The following is a 21,218-nucleotide window of genomic DNA, read 5'->3' as shown; positions in this document are numbered from 1 at the left end:
CCAGGATGTGGGTCCACCCCAACTCTCACTTCTTGGGTCTCTTCCCAATGGTACAACCCACCTTGGCAAAATGAGCGTTCAGCTATTCCCCCGGAGTCCGTCCCGCATCAGACCATACCTCCTGAGCATCCTAAACAGGTAACCCTCCTACTTATACTTTGATATGATTTTCTCAACTTTTTGTTCTCAACGAGCACCTGACACTCTCCCATGTTCGTATGTTGCCCCTCCCTCCCAATTTTTGGACAATATTACCCCTCTGCCCATCCCCAGCCCCCCTCAAACCCACAAAGCCCCACCCAAAGGCAACCCCTTGCCCCATTTTGTCCCTTCTTTGTGCTCATATTTACCGCCAGCTCATCACAGATTCCACCCCTGCAGACGTTAACTCACATCCTTCCTCCACCCCCCGATTTCCTGTAAGCCTCTTTTCCAGACTCTAGCTCTCTGAGGCAGTTTGCTTATTTCATATCATTGAGGTCATGTAGTATTTGTCCTTCAATGCCTGGGTTGCTTCACTCAACATAAGATTCTCAAGGTTCATCCATGTTATCACGTGTGATTGTAGTGTATTTGTTCTTACAGCCGAGTAGTATTCCATTGTGTGTATATACCACATTTTATTGATCCACTCATCTGTTGATGGACATTTGGATTGATTCCAACTTTTGGCGATAGTGAACAATGCTGCTATGAACATTGGTGTACATATATCGGTTTGTGTCCTTGTTTTCAGTTCTGATGGGTATATACCCAGCAGTGGTATTGCTGGGTCATATGGCAAATCTATGGTTAGTTTTTTGAGAAACCGCCAAACTGTCCTCCAGAATGGTTGGATCCTTCTGCATTCCCACCAGCAGTGGATGAGTGTTCCCCTTTCTTCACATCCTCTCCAGCATTTGTATTCTTCTGTTTTTTTCATAGCTGCCAATCTTATGGGAGTAAGATGGTATCTCATTCTTGTTTTGATTTGCATTTCCCTGATAGCTAGAGATTTGGAGCATTTTTTCATGTGCTTTTTAGCCATTTGTATTTCTTCTTTGGAGAAGTGTCTGTTTAAATCTTTTTCCCATTTTTTAAATGGGTTGTTTATCTTTTTGTTTTCAAGATATAGGAGTTCTTTATATATGCAAGTTATAAGTCTCTTATCGGATATATGGTTGCCAAATATTTTCTCCCATTGTGTGGGTTCCCTTTTTACTTTCTTGACAAACTCCTTTGAGATGCAGAAGGCTTTAATTTTGAGGAAGTCCCATTTATCTATTTGTTCTTTTGCTCCTCGTGCTTTTGGTGTGATATTCATGAAGCCATTTCCTATTACAAGTTCTTGTAGATGTTTCCCTACACTGCTTTCCAAGATCTTTATGGTCTTGGCTCTTATATTTAGGTCTTTGATCCATCTTGAGTTGATCTTCGTATAAGGTGTGAGATGGCAATCCTCTTTCATTCTTCTACATATGGCTATCCAGTTCTCCAGGCACCATTTGTTGAATAGGCCATTCTCTCCCAGTTGAGAGGGTTTGGTGGCTTTATCAAATATTATATGGCTATATACTTGAGGTTCTATATCTGAACTTTCATTTTGATTCCATTGGTCTGTGTGTCTCTCCTTATGCCAATACCATGCTGTTTTCACCACCATGGCTTTGTAGTATGTTTTGAAGTCAGGTAGTGTGATTCCTCCTATTTTGTTTTTCTTTTTCAATATGTCTTTGGCTATTCGAGGCCTCTTTCCTTTCCAAATAAATTTCATAGTTAGTTTTTCTAGTTCCTTAAAGAAGGCTGTGTTGATTTTTATTGGGATTGCATTGAATGTGTAGATCAGTTTTGGTAGGATAGATATCTTAATAATATTCAGTCTTCCTATCCATGAACAAGGAATATTCTTCCATTTATTTAGGTCTTCTTTGATTTCCTTGAACAGTCTTGTATAGTTCTCGGTGTATAAGTTTTTTACTTCTTTAGTTAAATTTATTCCTAAGTATTTGATTTTTTCACTTACTATTGTGAATGGTATTTGTTTCTTGATTTCCTCCTGATCTTGCTCATTATTGGTGTACAGAAATGCTACTGATTTTTGCGCATTGATCTTATAACCTGCGACTTTGCTGAACTCATTTATGAGTTCTAGAAGCTTTGTTGTAGATCTCTCAGGGTTTTCTATGTATAGGATCATGTTATCTGCAAATAATGAAATTTTGACTTCTTCCCTTCCAATTTGAATGCCTTTTATATCTAGTTCTTGCCTCAGTGCTCGAGCAAGTACTTCCAAGACAATGTCAAATAGGAGCAGAGACAACGGGCATCCTTGTCTTGTTCCTGAGTTTAGAGGGAAGGATTTCAGGATTTCGCCATTGTAAACAATGTTGGCTGTAGGTTTTTCATATATACTCTTTATCACGTTCAAAAAGTTTCCTTGTATTCCGATCTTTTGGAGTGTTTTTATCAAGAAGGGGTGCTGTATTTTGTCAAATGCCTTTTCTGCATCTATAGATATAATCATGTGATTTTTTTCCTTCAATCTGTTTATATGGTGTATCACATTGATTGATTTTCTTATGTTGAAACATCCTTGCATACCTGGAATAAATCCCACTTGGTCATGGTGTATAATTCGTTTAATGTGTTATTGAATATGATTAGCAAGTATTTTGTTAAGTATTTTTGCGTCTAGGTTCATTAGAGAAATTGGTCTGTAATTTGCCTTTCTTGTGGTGTCTTTGTTTGGCTTTGGTTCTAGGATAATGTTGGCATCATAGAAGGAGTTCGGCAATGTTCCTTCTGTTTCAATTTTTTGGAATAGTTTCAACAGGATTGGTGTTAATTCTTTCCAGAATGTTTTGTAGAATTCACCTGTGAAGCTGTCTGGCCCTGGGCTCTTCTTAGTTGGGAGATTTTTAATGACTGATTCTATCTCTTTGTTTGTGATTGGTTTGTTAAGATCATCAATTTCTTCTTTCGTCAATATGGGCTGCTTATGTGTTTCTAGGAATTTGTTCATTTCCTCTAAATTGTCATTTTTGTTGGAATATAGTTTTTCAAAGTATTCTCTTATGCTAGTCTTTATTTCTGTGGGGTCAGTGGTGATATCACCTTTCTCATTTCTTATTTTGTGTATTTGCATCTTTTCTCTTTTTTTCTTTGTTAGTCTCGCTAAAGGTTTGTCAATTTTGTTGATCCTCAAAAAACCAGCTCTTGGTCTTGTTTATTTTTTCAAGTGCTTTCTTATTTTCTATTTCATTTAGTTCTGCTCTTATCTTTGTTATTTACTTCCTTCTTCTTCCTGTTGGATTACTTTGTTGTTGTTTTTCTAATTCCGTCAAAAGTGCAGTTAGTTCTTCAATTTTTGCTCTTTCGTCTTTTTTGATATGTGAATTTATGGCTATAAATTTCCCTCTCAGTACTGCTTTTGCTGCATCCCATAAATTTTGGTATGTTGTGTTATCATTATCATTTGTTTCAAGGTAGTCATTGATTTCTTTTGAGATTTCCTCTTTGACCCATTGTTTTTCTAAGAGTGTGCTGTTTAATTTCCAAATTGTGGTGTGAAGTCTGGGCCTCTGTCCCTTGCAAATCTCCAGCTTCACTCCACTCTGGTCAGAGATATTGTTTTGTATGATTTCGATCTTTCTGAATTCACTAAGCCTTTCTTTGTGGCCTAGCATATGGTCTATCTTGGAGAATGTTCCATGTGCACTTGAGAAAAATTTATATCCTGCTGTGTTTGGGTGTAATGATCTATATATGTCTATTAGATCCAGCTCTTCTAATATACTGTTCAAATGTTTTATTTCTTTAGTGATTCTCTTTTGAGATGTTGTGTCCAGAGTTGATAGTGGTGTATTAAAATCCCCCTCTATAATTGTAGATGCATCTATTTTTTCACTTAGTTTTTCCAGCGTTTGGCTCACATATTTAGAGGCACCCTTGTTAGGAGCATAAATATTTATGATCGTTCGATCTTCTTGACAGATTGTCCCTTTCACTAAAATGTAGTATCCTTCTTTGTCTCTCACAATTGTTTCGCATTTAAAGTCTATTTTGTCTGATATTAATATAGCTACTCCTGCCTTTTTTTGGTTGTTGTTTGCTTGTATGATTGTTTTCCAGCCATTCACTTTCAACCTCCATGAGTCTCAGGGTCTAAGATGTGTCTCTTGTAGACAGCATATAGATGGGTCATATTTCCTTATCCAGTGTCCCAGTCTGAATCTTTTGAAGGTGAGTTTAATCCGTTGACATTCAGTGTTATTATGTTCAGAGAATTATTTGTGGTAGCCATATTTTGGTTGGATTTGTGTTTGTTATATTTTGTTTGTATTATTTTATTTTCCCCTTCTATTTTTGTCTTTTTTGTTCCTCTTACACTCTCCTCCATCTCTGACTGTCCTGTTTTTTCCTTTCTTCCTGCAGAACTCCCTTAAGAATTTCTTGAAGGGGAGGTTTCTTGTTGGTATACTCTTTCAGTTTCTGTTTGTCTGTGAATATTTTGAACTCTCCATCATTTTTGAATGCTAGTTTAGCTGGATAGAGTATTCTTGGTTGGAAATTTTTTTCTTTTAGTACCTTGACTATATCATACCACTGCCTTCTTGCCTCCATCGTTTCAGATGAGAAATCAGCACTTAATCTTATGGAGCTTCCCTTGTATGTGATGTTTTTCTTTTCTCTTGCTGCTTTTAGAATTTTCTCTTTGTCTTGAGCATTGGATAATTTGACAAGTATATGTCTTGGGGTGGGCCTGTTGGGGTTTATGACCAGTGGAGTGCGCTGTGCTTCTTGGATATGTACATCTATCTCTTTCAGTAGATTTGGGAAGTTTTCCGTCATTATTTCCTGCAACACTCCTTCTGACCCCTTTCCCTTCTCTTCTCCTTCTGGAATGCCTATAATACGTATGTTTGAGCATTTGTATTATCATTCAGGTCCCTAAGTCCTATCTGGATTTTTTCTACCTTTTTATTGACCACTTCTACTATCTGTTTGATTTCCAATGCACTGTCTTCCACATCACTAATTCTCTGCTCTGCCTCTTCCAGTCTGCTGATATTTGCTGCAAGTGTATTTTTGATTTTGAATTGTGGTGTTCATTTCCATCATATCTGTTATTTTTTTGTGCATGTCTGCAATTTCCCCTCCAAGTGTTGTCTTCATGTTTTTAACCTCTTTCATTACTTCATCAAATTTGTCGGTGATAAATGTTCTGAGATCTTTCATTGCTTGTGCGAATTTCTGCTCCCCTTCCTGATTTTTTGTTTGTTGATTGGATTCAGCCATGTTTTCCTGATTACTGGTTTGGTTTGTAGATTTTTGTTGCTGTCTGGTCATCATTTTATCTTGACGGGTTTAATCAGTTCCTTAGCTTCTTTGTCTAGTCTTGGAGATTAATTAGTTGTTGTTTTTGTGTAAGTGTTATATCTTCTCTTTGTCACTTTGTTCTTCTTATTCCACTTTCTTATTGCTGGTTAAGTTCACTTTAAAGGAAAGTATTAGTGCTGGGGAAAGGCAATTGTGTAAGAAAGGAAAAAGTGTAAAGTAGTATTGGTGATATATGTTAACAAAGCAACAATATGAGTTCTGGGAGGATGGAGGTTAGATCATGTAAATTGTGTAGTGTTATAGTAGTAGGAAAGTACCTATAATGAGGTAGACGACTGAATATGGGAGGAATATGGTACTTACTAAGAAGCTATTGTTTTCGTGAGAGAGGGAAAGAAAAAAGAAAGGTAATAGTTTCAGGGGCGGATACCAGATGGAAAACTAAACAAAGGTATTAGAAATTAAGAGTTAGACACTTTGTGGATCAAAGAAAGGGAGGTGGAATATAGGAGAGATAGCAGATGGTGGAGGATATCAAGTTGTAGGGGAAAGAGAATAGTGTAGATAGCCTAAATCTATTCACAGAGAAATGAGGCAGTGGAGGATGAGGAAACCCAGTAAATGTGAGGTGTTTCCTGCAGGACCTATTGTATTGTTAAGATAAAATAGAATAAGAAGAAGATCGGGGACAAGAAAGAGAGGACTAAAAAAAAAAAAGAGACTTTGGGGGATACGCTGGGAGAAAAGACTAGGGGATAATGCAATGCCAGGAATCAGAGCATTAAAAAACTAGAATAAAAGATAGAAATAGAATAAAAATAAAAACAAAACAAAATAAAACAAAGAAGATAAAATGCAAACATTAAGGGCTAGGACATTCAAGGGCCTCAGATGAACCTCAGGGCGTGGTGGATTCAGGGATGGACAGTCTGAGGTATTGAGGCCTCAAGAGGTGTGAGTCTCTGGCATGTGGGCCGCCAGAGTCCAGGGAACTCAGACCTGGCAACCTCGAGTCGAGTTAACAGGAAGCCTGGGAGCACCACAGTGCATCACAGCCTTCAGGGATCCCCGCAGCTGGTTGCCAGCCCTATGGGTGAGGTCTCATCCACAAGCTCTATCCTGTGTTCTGTGTCCTACAATTCACTCACTTACTAGGGTCTATTGTGTGGATATATCACCAATTGACTTCAGGAACCCTCCCACCCTGTGGTCCCCGGGAACGTCCACCTGGGGGCTCCTCTAGGCTGCAGCCAATTTAATGACTCAGATCAATATCCAGGTCCGGGGGAGGGGCTCCAGCCAGAAACCCTAATAACAGAGTCCAAACCCGAAATTCCCACGCTTCGCAAAATATTCCCCTAATCAGCCTCCAAACGTCTGCCACCCCGCGAGACTCTGGCAGCGTCCCTCCGCCGCCACCACCCTGAGACTGCTGTAGGTCAGTAGCCAGGCCCGGGGGGAGGGAGGGCGTGGCTCCAGGTGGAAACGCCACCATTTGTGTCCGCAATCAAAAATTCCCCCCGCCCTGCCCCCAAACCCCCGTCTGTCTGCCCAAATGGGTCCGCAAGCACCTCCCTTCCCACCAACCCCCCAATAGGCCACCCAGGGCCCACGAACTCCCCAGTACTGCAGATCCTCCAAACAAAAAAACAAAAAAAACCCACAAAGAACAGAAACCCCACTGTTGGGCCCGGCCCAGCTCCTCCGGCTGCCGTGGCCTGGCCCGGCTCCCCCCGCCGCCGCGGCCTGGCCCAGCACCCCCCATCGCCACGGTGCTAGATGCCTCGGCTCCGCCTACCCAAGGAGGGAATCCTCCACATGTAGCTGGGATCTCCGTGTATATTTCACAGACGGATCCTCTCTGTTACCTTCCCTCTAAATCGATGTCCAGACACCTCCGGACCAGCAAAAATCCCGAAACAGCCCGGTCCCAAAGAGTCTCCAACGCCGCCCAGCTGACTCCCCGTGGGAGACACCAACAGGGAAGTTCACTCAGCCGCCATCTTGCCCCTCTCCCCCGGAGGTTTTGTTTTACATACAAATTACAATCAACTCACTTCTTCACCAACAGGAAGGAAGGGTTCCAGCTCAACCAAATGCCACCATTTTACATAACCATACAACTCCAACACCAGCATTGAGCTTACACAGACCAAAGCACAAAAGTCATTAATCTGACTCACAAGTTTATGTTTACCTTTTTCAGCACAGCTGCCCCCGCAGCCATTACAAACTTTAGAAAGAGAGAACTCTTAACATTAACATCTGATATGAAGTGAATTCATTTGCAATTCAACACCATAACAAAAGATTCCAGCTAGACCTTTTTCACTGTTTAACTTTACACCCAGACCAAGCTTCACTAGAAAAGCCAATTCATTTTCCTGTAATCAAGTTTTTCAAAATCCAGACCAATTTCCAGGATGTTAGGACTCAAACCTATAAACATCCTTTCTTATAATCAAACCTCCACTCTTTCAGCAGAGACAAGACCAGTAGTAGACAAACCCAAAACACCAGGCTTTTCCCTTTTTTCTCCTTTTTCCAGACCTAAAGAGAATGGCTCCCCCCACTTTTCTGGAGGTACTAGGGCTCTCTCTCGGGAGATGATTGGGCTCCCACCCTAGCAATTAAAGCCAGGGTTTTCCTGACTATGCTCCCCCGTGTTTGGAGTTTTTTTCATTCCCAGAATTTTTCTCTCTTCAGATCTTCCATTGCCCTTGGTTTCTGTCAGGAAGATTTCAGTGGAGCCCACATCTTTTCTGGATTAAATGTAATCCAAGGGCACCCAGATTGGGGTTCACCTGAGTCCTCCCAGCTTCCTCGGGGATCTGGAAGGGGCAGCGAAACATTACCTCCTCTGGCCTTCATTTGCAAATCCCAGATGAGTCCCCCAAAATGTTGTAGAAGTCGAGAGAGGTTCAATTATTTGTATATAGAAAGACCAGGACTCAGGGAAAATTTTGGGAAGGAAAAAGGATTTATTTACCAATGGCCACGCTTGGAGCTTCTCATTCCAAAATCTGAGCCCTGAAGATTTTTGAGTTCTTTTTATAGAGAGGAAGGGCCAAATGTTTCTTTGTTTCAGTGCTCAATAGGCTTTAATTAGCATATATCTTCCACATCTTAGGTAAGCTTTTAGCATGGACTTCATACATTCTAGATAAGCTTTTAGCACATTTGGTTTGCATTTTCCCTGAATATTTAAAGTTTATAGAGTTCGCATTGCTAAACTGTTTCTCCAGGACTGGAGTTGTCATGGTTACCAAGGGCAGGGTTGCAGTTCTCACTGTCCCAAACACACTGCTCAGAAAACATATCGCTCAGGTTATCTACAAAAATACAAACAGCCCCCCACCAATAGCCTACATCAAGACCATCCCTTGAGAAACACTATCTTCAGGATTATGGTAACTTAGATTTGACTATAGACCAGAAGGCTGCACTTTCTTTGAGCACATGTAAACTTAATCATAGATTAGCACATGAGCTGCTTTGGCAATTTTCTGGTTAATAAGAAACTGATAAAGTAGAAAATATCTGCTCAGTTTATATATACAAGGTAACAGTAAAGTTAAAAGAAAAAGAAACACAAGAATAAACGGGTATCTTTGTCTCTAAACTCAAACATTTTATCACTGTATAATTAAACTTGAGCTTTCTTTTCTCCTCTGAGAACAAGTGGGAAGTGGGTCTTATATTAAAACTTAACTGTTTTATTAGACTGGTTCCACCAACCTAGGCTTCAACAAATATTTATTTATTTATTTATTTTTTTAAATTTTTTTTTATTGACTTTGTAATAATATTACATTAAAAATATATATGTGAGGTCCCATTCAACCCCACCCCCCCACCCCACCTCTCCCCCCCCCCCCCCCCCCAGCAACACTCATTCCCATCATCATGACACATCCATTGGATTTGGTAAGTACATCTTTGGGCACCTCTGCACCTCATAGTCAATGGTCCACATCATGGCCCATACTCTCCTCCATTCCATCCAGTGGGCCCTGTAAGGATTTACAATGTCCGGTGATTGCCTCTGAAGCACCATCCAGGGCAGCTCCATGTCCCAAAGACGCCTCCACCTCTCATCTCTTCCTGCCTTTCCCCATACCCATCGTCCACCATGTCCACTTTTCCCAATCCAATGCCACCTCTTCTATGTGGACATTGGATTGGTTGTGTCCATTGCACCTCTATGTCAAGAGGAGGCTCAGATTCCACATGGATGCTGGATGCAATCCAAATATTTATTGAGCACCTATTATGTGCCAGGAATTGTTTTATGTGCTATAAATACAGTGGGTTTTTTGTGGGTTTTCTTTCTTTGTTTTTCTCCAGGTGACTCATGGATATTTATTTTATATATATAATTAATTTTTTTATTGCAAAAGATTTAGATTACATAAATATTACACAAAAAATGTAAGGGATTCCCATATGCCTCACTCCTTCCCCCTCACACACTTTCCCACATTAACAACATCCTTCATTAGGGTGGTACATTTGTTACAATTGATGAACCCTTATTGAAGCATTTCTACTAACCATGGACTACAGTTTACATTATAGTTTACACTCTGACCTGCACAATTTTGTAAGTTAGGACAAAACATACAATGGTCTGTATCCATCACTGCGATGTCATGCAGGACAAATTCAATGTCCCAAAAATGCCCCCATATTACAACTATTCTTTCCTTTCCCATCCCTCAGAACCTCTGGTGGCCACTGCATTTACATCAATGATACAAGTTCTTTCATTGCTAGAATAATAATAAGTCTATAGTAGAATAATAATTACTCTACTTTAGTCCATTGTTCATTCTCTAATCTTGAGGATTTGGGGACTGTGATGGCCACTTTGCTTCTAATTAAAGGGGGCTTAGATCCCATGGGGCAGATGGATGGAGCTATCTTGCTTGCAGTTGCAGACACTCTCTGTTCCTTGGGATGGATGTTGTCCATCATCATCTCCTTGATAATTGTCTTGGGTGAGTCCAATGAACTGGAGATTAGGTGTTGTGACTCTGCTGAAATTCAGAGTTCAATTGGCACATGGATGGACCAAAGATTTAAGCCTCTGGGGCCATATATTTATCAAGTATAGTGCTAATTATGGGTTCTAATAAAAGGGGCAGAAGAGCCATGTGTAGAGAACTTATAAATGAGTTTAACTCTGTTACACTGGGGAGGAAAAATTCCAAAGTAAGGCCCAACGACAGGGTGCCAAATTCCTGTGCTGTCTGCCCTGCTTAGTTTCTGGATGTCCCTAGAACCCTCAGGTGCTCCTCTATTTGAGGCATTGCTTACTGTGGCAGTCAATGAGATCCTGCTGAGATATGCACAAGCATAGCTGACCCACTTTGAAATCTCTTAGCCATAAAAACTCATTTGTATTTGGCATTTCCTCCTTTTGGTCAGGGTCTTTTTTCAGATGCATTGCTAGTTGGTGCTCAGTAATAAACCCTCGGTGCCAGGGATGTTCATCACCAGGAGTCATGTCCCACAGGGGGTTAGGTGTGGGATGCAGGGGAGGTACTGTATTTATTTGACTTGCTGAGTTTGGCTTAGAGAGAGGCCACATTTGAGCAACAAGGGGGCTTTTAGGAGGTAACTCTTAGGCAGTATATAATACTAGGCTAAGTTTCAATTTCACAACAAGAGGTTTATAAATACAATCATCAGTGTCAGGGGCCTGGCATAATGGTCTGTCTTCCTTCACTAGACATTGACCTTACACTCGGGATTCTTGCTGTCCGTTAAAGAATGTAGCAGAACTCCCCAGTATGGGAATGGGAATTTGGTATTTTTTTGGTTATTGTGTGGATCCCCACCCACCGAGACAATGTCTCATGAACACTGGAATATATTCATATGTCTTAGAGGCATGCCCCAGGTGAGCCCCATCCCATGCGTCCCCACATCACTGACACCCCACACCAGTGATCCTCCCCCGCCACTGCTGTGACCCTTCTGGGATCCAAAACCACTCCAAAAATGAAGCCAACAAAATAACTGAATAAAATTAATAAGAAAATGAAATAATTTTTAAAATAACCAATAAAATACAAAAAATTTAAAACAATCTGAAATAATAAAAAAGTTTTAAAATTCAGGCATTGTGTCTTTCATCACTGTAAGATGTGTTGTCTTGTAGTACAGTGACATTTTCTTCCATATATTCCCCCAGTGTCTAATTTTTTTCATTTTATCTTCAAAGAAGCTTTAGGATACAGAAAAGTCACATAGAGAATACAGGTGATTCCCATATGCCCAATGTCCTCCCCCTTTCCCCCTCTCCCCTATTAATAACATTTTTCATGTGGATGTTATGTTTGTTACAATTGATATACAAATATTGAAGCCTTGCTACTAACCATGGTCAATAGTTTATATTATGGTTTACATTTTGCACCATATACTTTTATAGGTTTTGATTAAACTTAAAATGGCCTGTATCTGTTATTACAAGATCATGCAGAACAAGTGTAATGCCCTAAAAATGCCCTATATTCCATCTATTCTATTCTTCCCTCCTCCTCCCCTCGGGACCTATGGTAACCATTAAGTTTCAATTTTTGAAGAATAAGATTCATAGTTACTTGCAATATGTTTGACATATTGGTTTGTTTTCTTTTATCAGGTACTGCCTGTGTTCTCGAGGGATTCTTGTCCCTCTAATTAAGAACATAACAGGACTCCCCAGGATGGGAATTTAATATTTTCTTGTGTATTGTGTGGGTCTCCACCCACTGAGATAACTCACTATGACAAGATAAATAAACACTTACATATTCCATAGAAGCATGCCCCAGGTTTGCCCTATCCAGTATATCCCCCCACACCCAATGGTCTACATGAGTAACCCTTCCCTGCCATGTTTGCCAGAAGATTATTCCCAACATTGTAATTTTAGCCACAGACCAGCAAATCCCCAGAGTTCACCTGCTCCTTTCTCTAACACTACCCCTGCTTCCATGGATAGTCCAACCCAAATCCCCCCACCCTACTCCCCCTCACAGACCAGCACCACCAATCCCAATCACATCACTGCACCACTCCTGTACCCATCCACTGCCCAGCCACACCCTTCCACCTTATCATAGATTTTGCCCATATGGGCTTTGGCTCACCACCCTCTACTTCCTTTCTTTTCACACTCTAGCTCTGTGGGTCTGCTCATTTTCTAGTTTTCATTCAATTGACCTTTTCAACCGTAGACTACCTTTTTCAGCCAAAATCCCATTTAGAAACTGTGTGTGTATTTTTAAGACTGAGAAAAATCTTTCCCAGAAGCTTTCAGTAGACTTTCTAGGTTTCATTGACCTGAACTGTGTTTTGTGACCCTGACTAAGCCAATCAGTGGCAAAGTAAACAGGACTACCAGGATTGGATAAGGACAGTCAGGCTCCGATCCTGAGTTTCACAGAGAAGGGGAGAACCCCCAAACAAGACCAGAGTTATGTTAACCAGAAAGAAAAGGGAAATGGCTACTGAATAGTCAGCTTGATCTGGTTCCCTCCTGGCCCATGGGCCAAATAACCTTTTCATTAATAGAGACAGTTGTATTAGAAAGGGCCACACAGGATGCATGTGAGACAGGGATCTTTTCCTAACGGGTCAGCAAAGATATGTTTGAGTGTGTTTCTCATGAAAATATGTTCTAAGGCAGGGGTTCTTAACTAGGGGTCCATGAGCTTGAATTATATTTTTAAAAAATTCTTGTGGGGATATATTGGTGCAGGTGTGAAATATTTATTAAATAATACACAGTATAATGTGGACTTGGTAATGGGTCCGTGGTTTTCACCTGACTGGCAAAGGGATCCATGGAACAGAAAAGGCTAAGAACCCCTGCTCTAAGGAGAGGGGAATGCAGGAAACTAGAAAGCAGCCTTGGAATAGTCCCATGAGGGACAGGCCCTGGTGCCTTTGGCACAGCCTTTAGATCACTCCCCAAACCTCATCAGTACTCCTTCATGAGTTGCTAAGCACCTATCAGCCTGGTCTTCTCGTAGACAGCTTTCAAAACTCAAATTTGACAGCTTGCTCTGTGCAGTATAGCATTCTCAACTTTAGATTTATGGTGCTCATATACCAATGGGTAGTTTTATTCTATTGTTCTACACTTGGTTACCAAGTCCATATTCCACTCTTCATCATTCTGTGCATCCATCCATCTATCCTGTTCATGAGTTTATACTCCTGGATGTTGTCTGTTCCCAGTTGTGGCTTGTAGGTAGGAATCTACTGAGGCAGGATATGAGTATCAAAGGAGTTAAATGGTTAACCTGGCACCCCTGAACTTCTGCCCCAGACTCATCTATCTAAGGAAAATGAGGCAGGACCAATGTTAAGTCCCACAGATGATGTTTTAGATCTATAATTGCTCCTCTAATATTTACTGGGGATATTTACTCAGCTTACTCAAGGGAGTGGAAGCTGTGGGATATCTAAAAGGGGAAAGTGCCCTATGGAGGCAGCTGGCAGTCCCAAATAAAGAATGACTCTGAATTCCTTTTTCTGTTGTTACTTTCCCAAGCTCAGAGACCTGATGTAGAAGTAGTGATGGGGGAAAAAAGTAAGGGGATAAAACTGAGTGGTTAGAAGTGGATGTGGCTCAAGCAATTGAGCTCCTGCCTACTACACGGGAGGTCCCAGGTTTGGTTCCTGATGTCTCCTGGAGAAGATGAGCAAGACAGTGAGCTGACGCAACAAGATGACACAATGGAGACACAGAGAAGAAAGACAATGAGAGACACAACAAAGCAGAGATCTGAGGTGGCTCAAGCAAGTGAGTGCTTCTCTTCCACATGGGAGGTCCTGGGTTTGGTTTCCAGTGCCTCCTAAAGAGAAAACAAGCAGACACAGAGACCACACAGCAAATGGACACATACAGCAGACGGTGAGTGCGAACAATGGGGGTGGGGTGGGCGATAAATAAAACTGATTTAAAAAACTGAGGTGTATATGACACTAAAAATACAAGCAACAGAAGGAAAAACTGGACTTCATCAAAATTTAAAGCATCTGTGGTACAAACAATACCATTAAGAAAGTGAAAAGGTGACTCAAAGAATAATATATTTGCAAAACATATGTGATAGTTTGAATTTGGTGAATCCCAAAAAGAGATGTTTTTTAACTAATCCATTCCCACTGATGTGAGACCCTCCCTCCCTTCCTTCCTTCCTTCCTTCCTTCCTTCCTTCCTTCCTTCCTTCCTTCCTTCCTTCCTTCCTTCCTTCCTTCCTTCCTTCCTTCCTTCCTTTCCCCCCCTTGTGGCTTGCTTGCTGTCTGCTCTCTGTGTTTACTCGCTGTGCGTTCTTCTGTGTCTGTTTGCCTTCCTTTGTTGTGTCATCTTGCTGCACCAGCTCTCTGCAGGCATGGGTCAGCTTGCCTTCACAAGGAGGCCCCAGGATGTGAACCAAGGGCTTCCTATATGGTACACGGGAGCCCAATCGACTGAGCCACAGCCACTTCCCAACGTGAGATCCTTCTGATTGGACTACATCAGTGAAGTGTGACTCATGTTGAGTCTCTGCCCTCTTACTGGGTCTAATATAATCAGAGACACAGAGAGAGACACACAGATAAAGCAAGTCACCATATTTGACCCTGCAATGTGGAGAGAACAGATTCCAGTTTTGCCCATAGCAAAACTGTAAGGAGAGAAACTCCCCCACCCCCCAGTCTCACAGAGCTGAGGCCCAGGGAGAGATGAGCTGTATACCTGATAGCCTGCAGCTGAACTCGGGAAGAAAGCAGAGCAGCTGAGACTGATAGAGGTGGCTCAGAAAGAGTCAAACCCTATGCCTCGTTGCCCTCAGCTGAACTCCAGTAGATGGTAGATTCTGGCGGGGAAGGCAGAGACCTCTGCAGAAGTCAGCGGCCATCTTGCTTCGCCACGTGGCTGGACAACAGGATCAATAGTAGCTGACTTTGGTTAGAAAGCACCTCTGATGGCACCTTGATTTGGACATTTCACGGCCTCGTAACTGTAAACTTTTACCCCAATAATTTGCATTGGCAGCCCTTTGGCAAACTAAAACAACATATCTCTGAAAGGGATTAGTATCCAGAACAGATAAAGAACTCTTACAACTCAACAATAAAAAGACAAATAATCCAATTTAAAAATGGGCAAAGGATTTGAATAGGCATTTTTCCAAAGAAGATAAACAAATGGCCAAAAAGTACACAAAAGAAGTTTAGTGTTATTTGTTGTTAGGGAAATGCAAATCAAAACCACAATGAGATGCCACTTTACTCTCAGTAGGATGACTATAATAATGAGTTTTTAAAAAATAAACAGTAGTAATGAAGTTCTGATATATGTTAAAACATAAATGAACTTTGAAAACATACTAAATGAAAAAAAAAAAAACCACAGAGAAGGCCACATATTACATGATTTATATGTAATGTCCAGAACAGGCAAATCCATAGAGATGGAAAGTAGATGAATGGTTTCCAGGGGCTGGGGGAAGGGGGAATAGGGAGTGACTGCTAACAGGTAAGGGGTTTCTTACTAAGGTGAAGAAAATTGTCTAAAACTAGATGGTGGTGGTGGTTGGACAACTCTGTGACTATACTGAACACTATTGAATTTTACACTTTGACAAGTTCATTTTTAAGACATCTGAGTTGTAAAATTGAATTATTTTAGAAATTAATCAGTAAGGAGTCATTTATTGCTATTTAGGCATTTGAATAGGTTATGTTGTTTTGGCTTTTATTCTATTCAGCTCTCTCTAGGTTGTTTCATGCAACTCTGAAACACATTTCTGTTATAAAATTGTGATACAAAGGCCCACACTGAAGATATTTCCTATTTTTGCTTGCCATTACTCAGGGGGAAAAATCAGGGTGAATTTTATCGTCTGTGAATTATCTCACAACAGAAAATGCATTAAGAGTAAAATCAAAATAAAACAAAAAACTGGAGTGGTGGCTGCATTAGCTGCCTGACAGTCATTTGGAGGGCTTTGGGACCTGGGGTGGCAGGCTGAGAGGGAAAGCCAGTTAGGGCAAGAAGAAGGACTGTGAATGTATATGAGGAGCCCCGGGAACGAAAGACAGAGTAAAGCTCTTCAGGGAGAACTCCTGTGGAAAGGAAGGAGTTCCTAATGTCTAACCTCATTCCCCCACCTCTAGACCTCCTTATTTCTCTTTCTCCCCTCCCAGGCCTCTCCTTGGACAGCAGACAGGCAAGTCCCCTCTCCAAGGCAGGCCCTCTAACTCTGAGGGAAAAGGGCTTGTGGCCAATCAGTCACAGGAAAATCAGCTGTTGGGTCTCTGAGAAACCATACTGGGTCTTATGCTGGTCAAACAGTTTCTGCACAGCGTCCATATAGAGGACATGGTATTTGTCCACTAGCTCCTGACTTGGCTTTTCAAGTTTGGGCAGTGGCAGAGGTTCCCCAACTGCGAAGGGAGATGGGAAAAGAGAAACGGAAAGCATTAGGATCTCCTCTTCGTTTAACTTCCTTTGCTTTCCCTTGGGCCTGACCCTCCAACGTCCTTCCTGATCCTCTCACATCCCAAGTCAGCTCCCAGCTTCTTTCTCTCCCTCTGCTGCTCTTTTCTTTGGCGGGGCAGGAGTGGGAAGGCTGAGGTTGAGGTCAAGAAAGAGCTGAGTTGGCCTTGGGGCTAAGATCAACACTCACCCACAGTAACAAGAGGCTGGGGATATGGCAGGAGCCCTGTGGTGCCTTGGCAGAAGCCTTGTCCATAGAAGACACAACAGTAGAAACCAAAGATTCGGCGGAAGCAGCTCTGTAACTTGTACATCCTGCTGTCCTCAGGGAACTGCACTTGCTCATACACCTCGGTCTCTCCAAAAGTAAAGGTGGGGACCAGATGAGCCCTGTAGGAAAACCTGATTCGTTTCTCAGACACAGGCTAGGGTGGGAGTCACCCTGGAAGAAATTTTATCCTGGCCAGATCCCCATCTATTATGATAAGATTCTCAGGGGCATAAAGCATTTCTCCTGGCACCAAACAGGACTCCCACGTTTACTCTTTTGTCCTGGAATTTTCAAGGTCAGTGACAGTGCTGTCTCTGGGACAAGGTATGGGGCACAGGGAGGAAAAAGACCAAGATTCCCAGAGACCTACATTCTGAAAAGAAAAGCTTCCAGGAGGTATCAGGGAGGGAAATATCTGCCTCTGTTTTTATTAGTCAAAAGCAAAGAGAAGAGGAAGATAATTTTATTCAGGTATTTATATGATATGCCCCTCACCCAAGAAGGTTATGAACAAGGTATTCTGTCCTTGGTTTATGGGAGTAGAGAAGAGAAAAGATGTTTCCCCCTCACAGGCCATGGGAATCCACTCTGACAGTGCACTAGCAAGTGTTTTATGTGGATGGATTCATTTGAACCCCATAAAAGCCCTCTGAATTAGGTACAATTATTAATAGCCACACAGAATGTTTAAGTAACCTGCCCCAGAGTGCACAAGAAGTAATGGAGCCAGGATTTGAAAGTGGCTGCCACACTCATAGTCACTGTACTGCACTACCTCTTGCACTTATCCTTAATAGGCCAGGGTAGATCTCAATATTGACAGAGATAATGTGGGTAACATCTATATGTGAGGGTAGCCCAAGCCTGATATCCCTGATATTGAACTTGGGTGCCTGGCTTGGCTCCCTGGGAACCAGTCCAGCTGGCTCAGGAGGAGTGGATGACCTAAATCTTTTTGAAATTTTACACATCATCTCCCCTACATAGTAGTAAGCTCCTTGAGGGCAAGGCTCCTATCTGATTCATCTTGGCCTGGCCTACAGGGCTCAGAAAAGGCTACCCACTCCTCCCCTGGGAAGGATACCTACCCATGCTGAAGGGCTGTGCGTACAAACCCCTTGTGCTTCTGAAGGATGAGGGTGGTACTGCTGGGCACACTTTGCAGGGCCTCTCCCACACCTCCCACTACAATGCCCACGAGGTTGCCAGGGCCATGGCTCAGCATGTAGTCAATAGCTGACTGACTCACAGAGCAAACACCTAAAGAGAATCAAGCAGAGAAGGGAGCAAAAATGAGTAGGAGAGGAAAAAATGACTGGGAGGGATCACCCTTCTCTCTGCCCTTCACCCTGCTGGTTTGTGTGCCTGCTGGCCCCATGAACCTTTGAAGGAGAGGCTGAATAAGATGGGACTAAAGAATGTGGAGAAGGCTGTGGGCAAACATAACAAGCTTCACTTTGTGGCATTATCTCCACTTGGCAGGAGGAGTTGAAACTACAGTAGGAAGAGAACCAGAAAGACATTCCGAATCCCAGTGGTAATTCTACCCTTTCTTTTCCCTCTGTTGTCTTTAATAGCAATAGCTATAATTTATCAAGCACATACTCTGTGGCAGGCACCGAGCTGAATGCTTTAGTGGCATTATCTCATTTAGTCATCATACCACATTGGAGGTTAGACTGTTATCATCAGCACTGTTTTACAGATAAGGAAATTGAGGCAAATTGAGATTAGGTAGCTTGCCCAAGTCAGCACAGATTTCAAACCCAGGCAGTTTGGCTTTTGAACTTATGTTTTTACTACTATGCTATGATGACAGGGTTAGGGTGAGGGGTAGGGGATTGGGGTTTAAAAAGATGCCTCTCAAAGCAGAGAAATGAACCAGAAACTACAGGAAGTGTGGTCAGAAGCACCTGAGGCCATGAGGTAGTCCCTAATAAGGGGGACCTTGAAGAACCAAGACAATGTGGCCAGGTGAGGAGTGATGCCTGGGAAGATCTTCGAAAAGCCGGTGGCCTCAGTGCAGAGGTTGCAGAAGGCACCAAAGGACAAGATGCCATGGGGGTGAACCCCTAGGAGGTAGTTGTGCTCAGGTGGCAGGTCTTTAGTCTTCAGGATCTGCAACCATGGAGAGAAATGCCAAGGGTGGTGGAATGAGATCACATGGGGAAGCAAGGGTGAAGATATTTCATGGATTAGGGTGCCTTCTAAAGGAGAGCTTTCCAACAGATGTACCATGAATAGGTTTCAGGGGCCAAGATCTCCCTCTCCTCAGCTGTTGGGTAACCAGACAGGATCTGGGGAAGCCAGAGCTCTTGGGCCTCTTGCCTATGGTGCAAGTAGTCCTGGCACTAGTGCCAGGGCACTTTATGCCTGTAATCATTTCCTAGGAGTGCCCTTATGTAAAAAAGGTTGGGAAGCTCTGCTCTAGAGCACTCCAGCAAAAATGAGTAAAACTCAGGGATACAGAGTAAGTTTTCAAGCAATGTTTGTTCAACTGAACTCAACTACATTTGTGTTCTCCCTACACCTTCTGGAGATCATACCAAGGTGTCCAAAGTATCCTAGCAGAGTATAGAGGTCCTAGCAGGAATGTTGGCTGTGGCCTGGACTGAGACTTCTCTGGATTCCTCATCTTCATCAAGGACAACCCTAGTCATTTGGTACAAATTCCTAGTATTTGGGGAACTGTGAGAGACACTGGGGGAGATACTTACCATAATGGGAAAATAGTCCCTGACGTAGGTCCAGATATACCAGTTCCTTACCCAAGCTGAACGCCTGCCACCTAAGACAGAAATACCAGTAGGGGATGATGTCAGTGTGTGCCACTCCCACCTCCCACTTACCCAGGGCTTCTCTAGAAGCATTGAGGGACCATGGCTCCTCTAGAGTGTTGGGAAAGGAAGAGACTCCAGGATGGTCCTTGCTGGTTGAGCTCTTATGGCTCTGAGAACTTTGGCGAGAGGCCTGTGGCATGATGAGTAGGACTCTATGGATGAAGATGGAACATTCTTAGGCCCTGTTCTTTTTAGTCTTGAGTCTTACCTTGATCTGGGGTCTTCCAGTCCCGGAATAGCCAGGCAAAGTAAAGGGTTGGTAGTGGCCACAAAGATGTAAACAGCAGGCACATGAACAATGGCAGCAAGATCAAAACTGATGAGGGAGCAGGTCAGAACAAATTGGTGCTGCCAGCAGAACTTGACATGTCCAATTCTGTTACTAGCCCTCCAAGCTAGTCCAGACTCTGGTCTTTGTCCTTAGCACAACCCAGCTTCTGCCCACCCATCATCCATGTTCACTTGTCCTTCAAATATTTCCTCCCTCATCTACAATATGCCAGCCCTATTCCTGTCTACCACATGCCTCTCTGACTCCCTGCCCAGCCACTATTTCTATGCTCCTGATCCCTGCTTGGCCTCCAGCACTTTTCCCTTGCCCCTATTCATCCACAGTCTTTCCCGATCATCTCCCATCCTCCTGTTCCTCTCCCTATCCATCATCCCTGAACTTTGCTAAGCCACTAACCCTCTCTGCCTTGCCCATATTCTATCCATATGTCCCTACATTCTACCCACCTAATATCTGCATTGCTCTACTGTTTCCCATCCACCATTCTTTTCCTCTTTCCCATTCATAATTCCTTTCATTACCTCCATCATTCCCCATGCTACCACCCTCCCTCCCAGAATGGAAAACTCCATAGTTCAAACACAGGCTATAGCCCTACTTTTCTAAGTCTGTAATGCTAATATTTTATATCATGCTTATTTCCTGGGACTCATTTCCCTCTCTAGATAGTGAGGGTTAAGGAGTGGTTGAAATTAGCTAGATCTACTCATATCCCTCACAACCCTGTTCTATTCTCATTTTTCACTAGGACTCTATCCCTTCCTTCTCCATGGAGAACTGGAACTCAAGATTCTTTGCCTTTACTCTAGTACCCTCCCAGATGCCCAAAGACCAGAGATGAGATTTTCCATGCCCATAAATATCACCCCAGGTGTGGCACTGGCCTCTGACTCTGGCTTCTTGCTGCTCATTCTTGGGTTGGTACTCACATATGGCTAGGTAGCTCAAGGGCCACTGCAGAAGCATCAGACTCTGGAAGTTATTAGGCTGCTTGGAACAAGACATGAT

General features: G+C 42.5%; 1 protein-coding gene across 1 annotated transcript; it reads right to left on the bottom strand.

Annotated features, from left to right (window-relative positions):
- Positions 1-16,600: 16,600 nt before the first annotated feature.
- On the bottom strand, positions 16,601-21,218 carry AWAT1 (acyl-CoA wax alcohol acyltransferase 1). The gene is made up of 7 exons (XM_004475923.2): positions 21,140-21,218; positions 20,127-20,234; positions 19,796-19,866; positions 18,992-19,196; positions 18,167-18,338; positions 16,998-17,197; positions 16,601-16,755 (listed from the first exon to the last, which is right to left on the bottom strand). The coding sequence occupies exons 1-7, from the start codon at positions 21,213-21,215 to the stop codon at positions 16,601-16,603; spliced, it is 987 nt and encodes a 328-aa protein (XP_004475980.1). The 5' UTR covers positions 21,216-21,218.

Source organism: Dasypus novemcinctus, chromosome X, assembly GCF_030445035.2.
Source record: "Dasypus novemcinctus isolate mDasNov1 chromosome X, mDasNov1.1.hap2, whole genome shotgun sequence".
Taxonomy (NCBI): Eukaryota; Metazoa; Chordata; class Mammalia; order Cingulata; family Dasypodidae; genus Dasypus; species Dasypus novemcinctus.
Note: the sequence above shows the minus strand (reverse complement) of the source record. Positions and strands in the feature narration are given on the sequence as shown.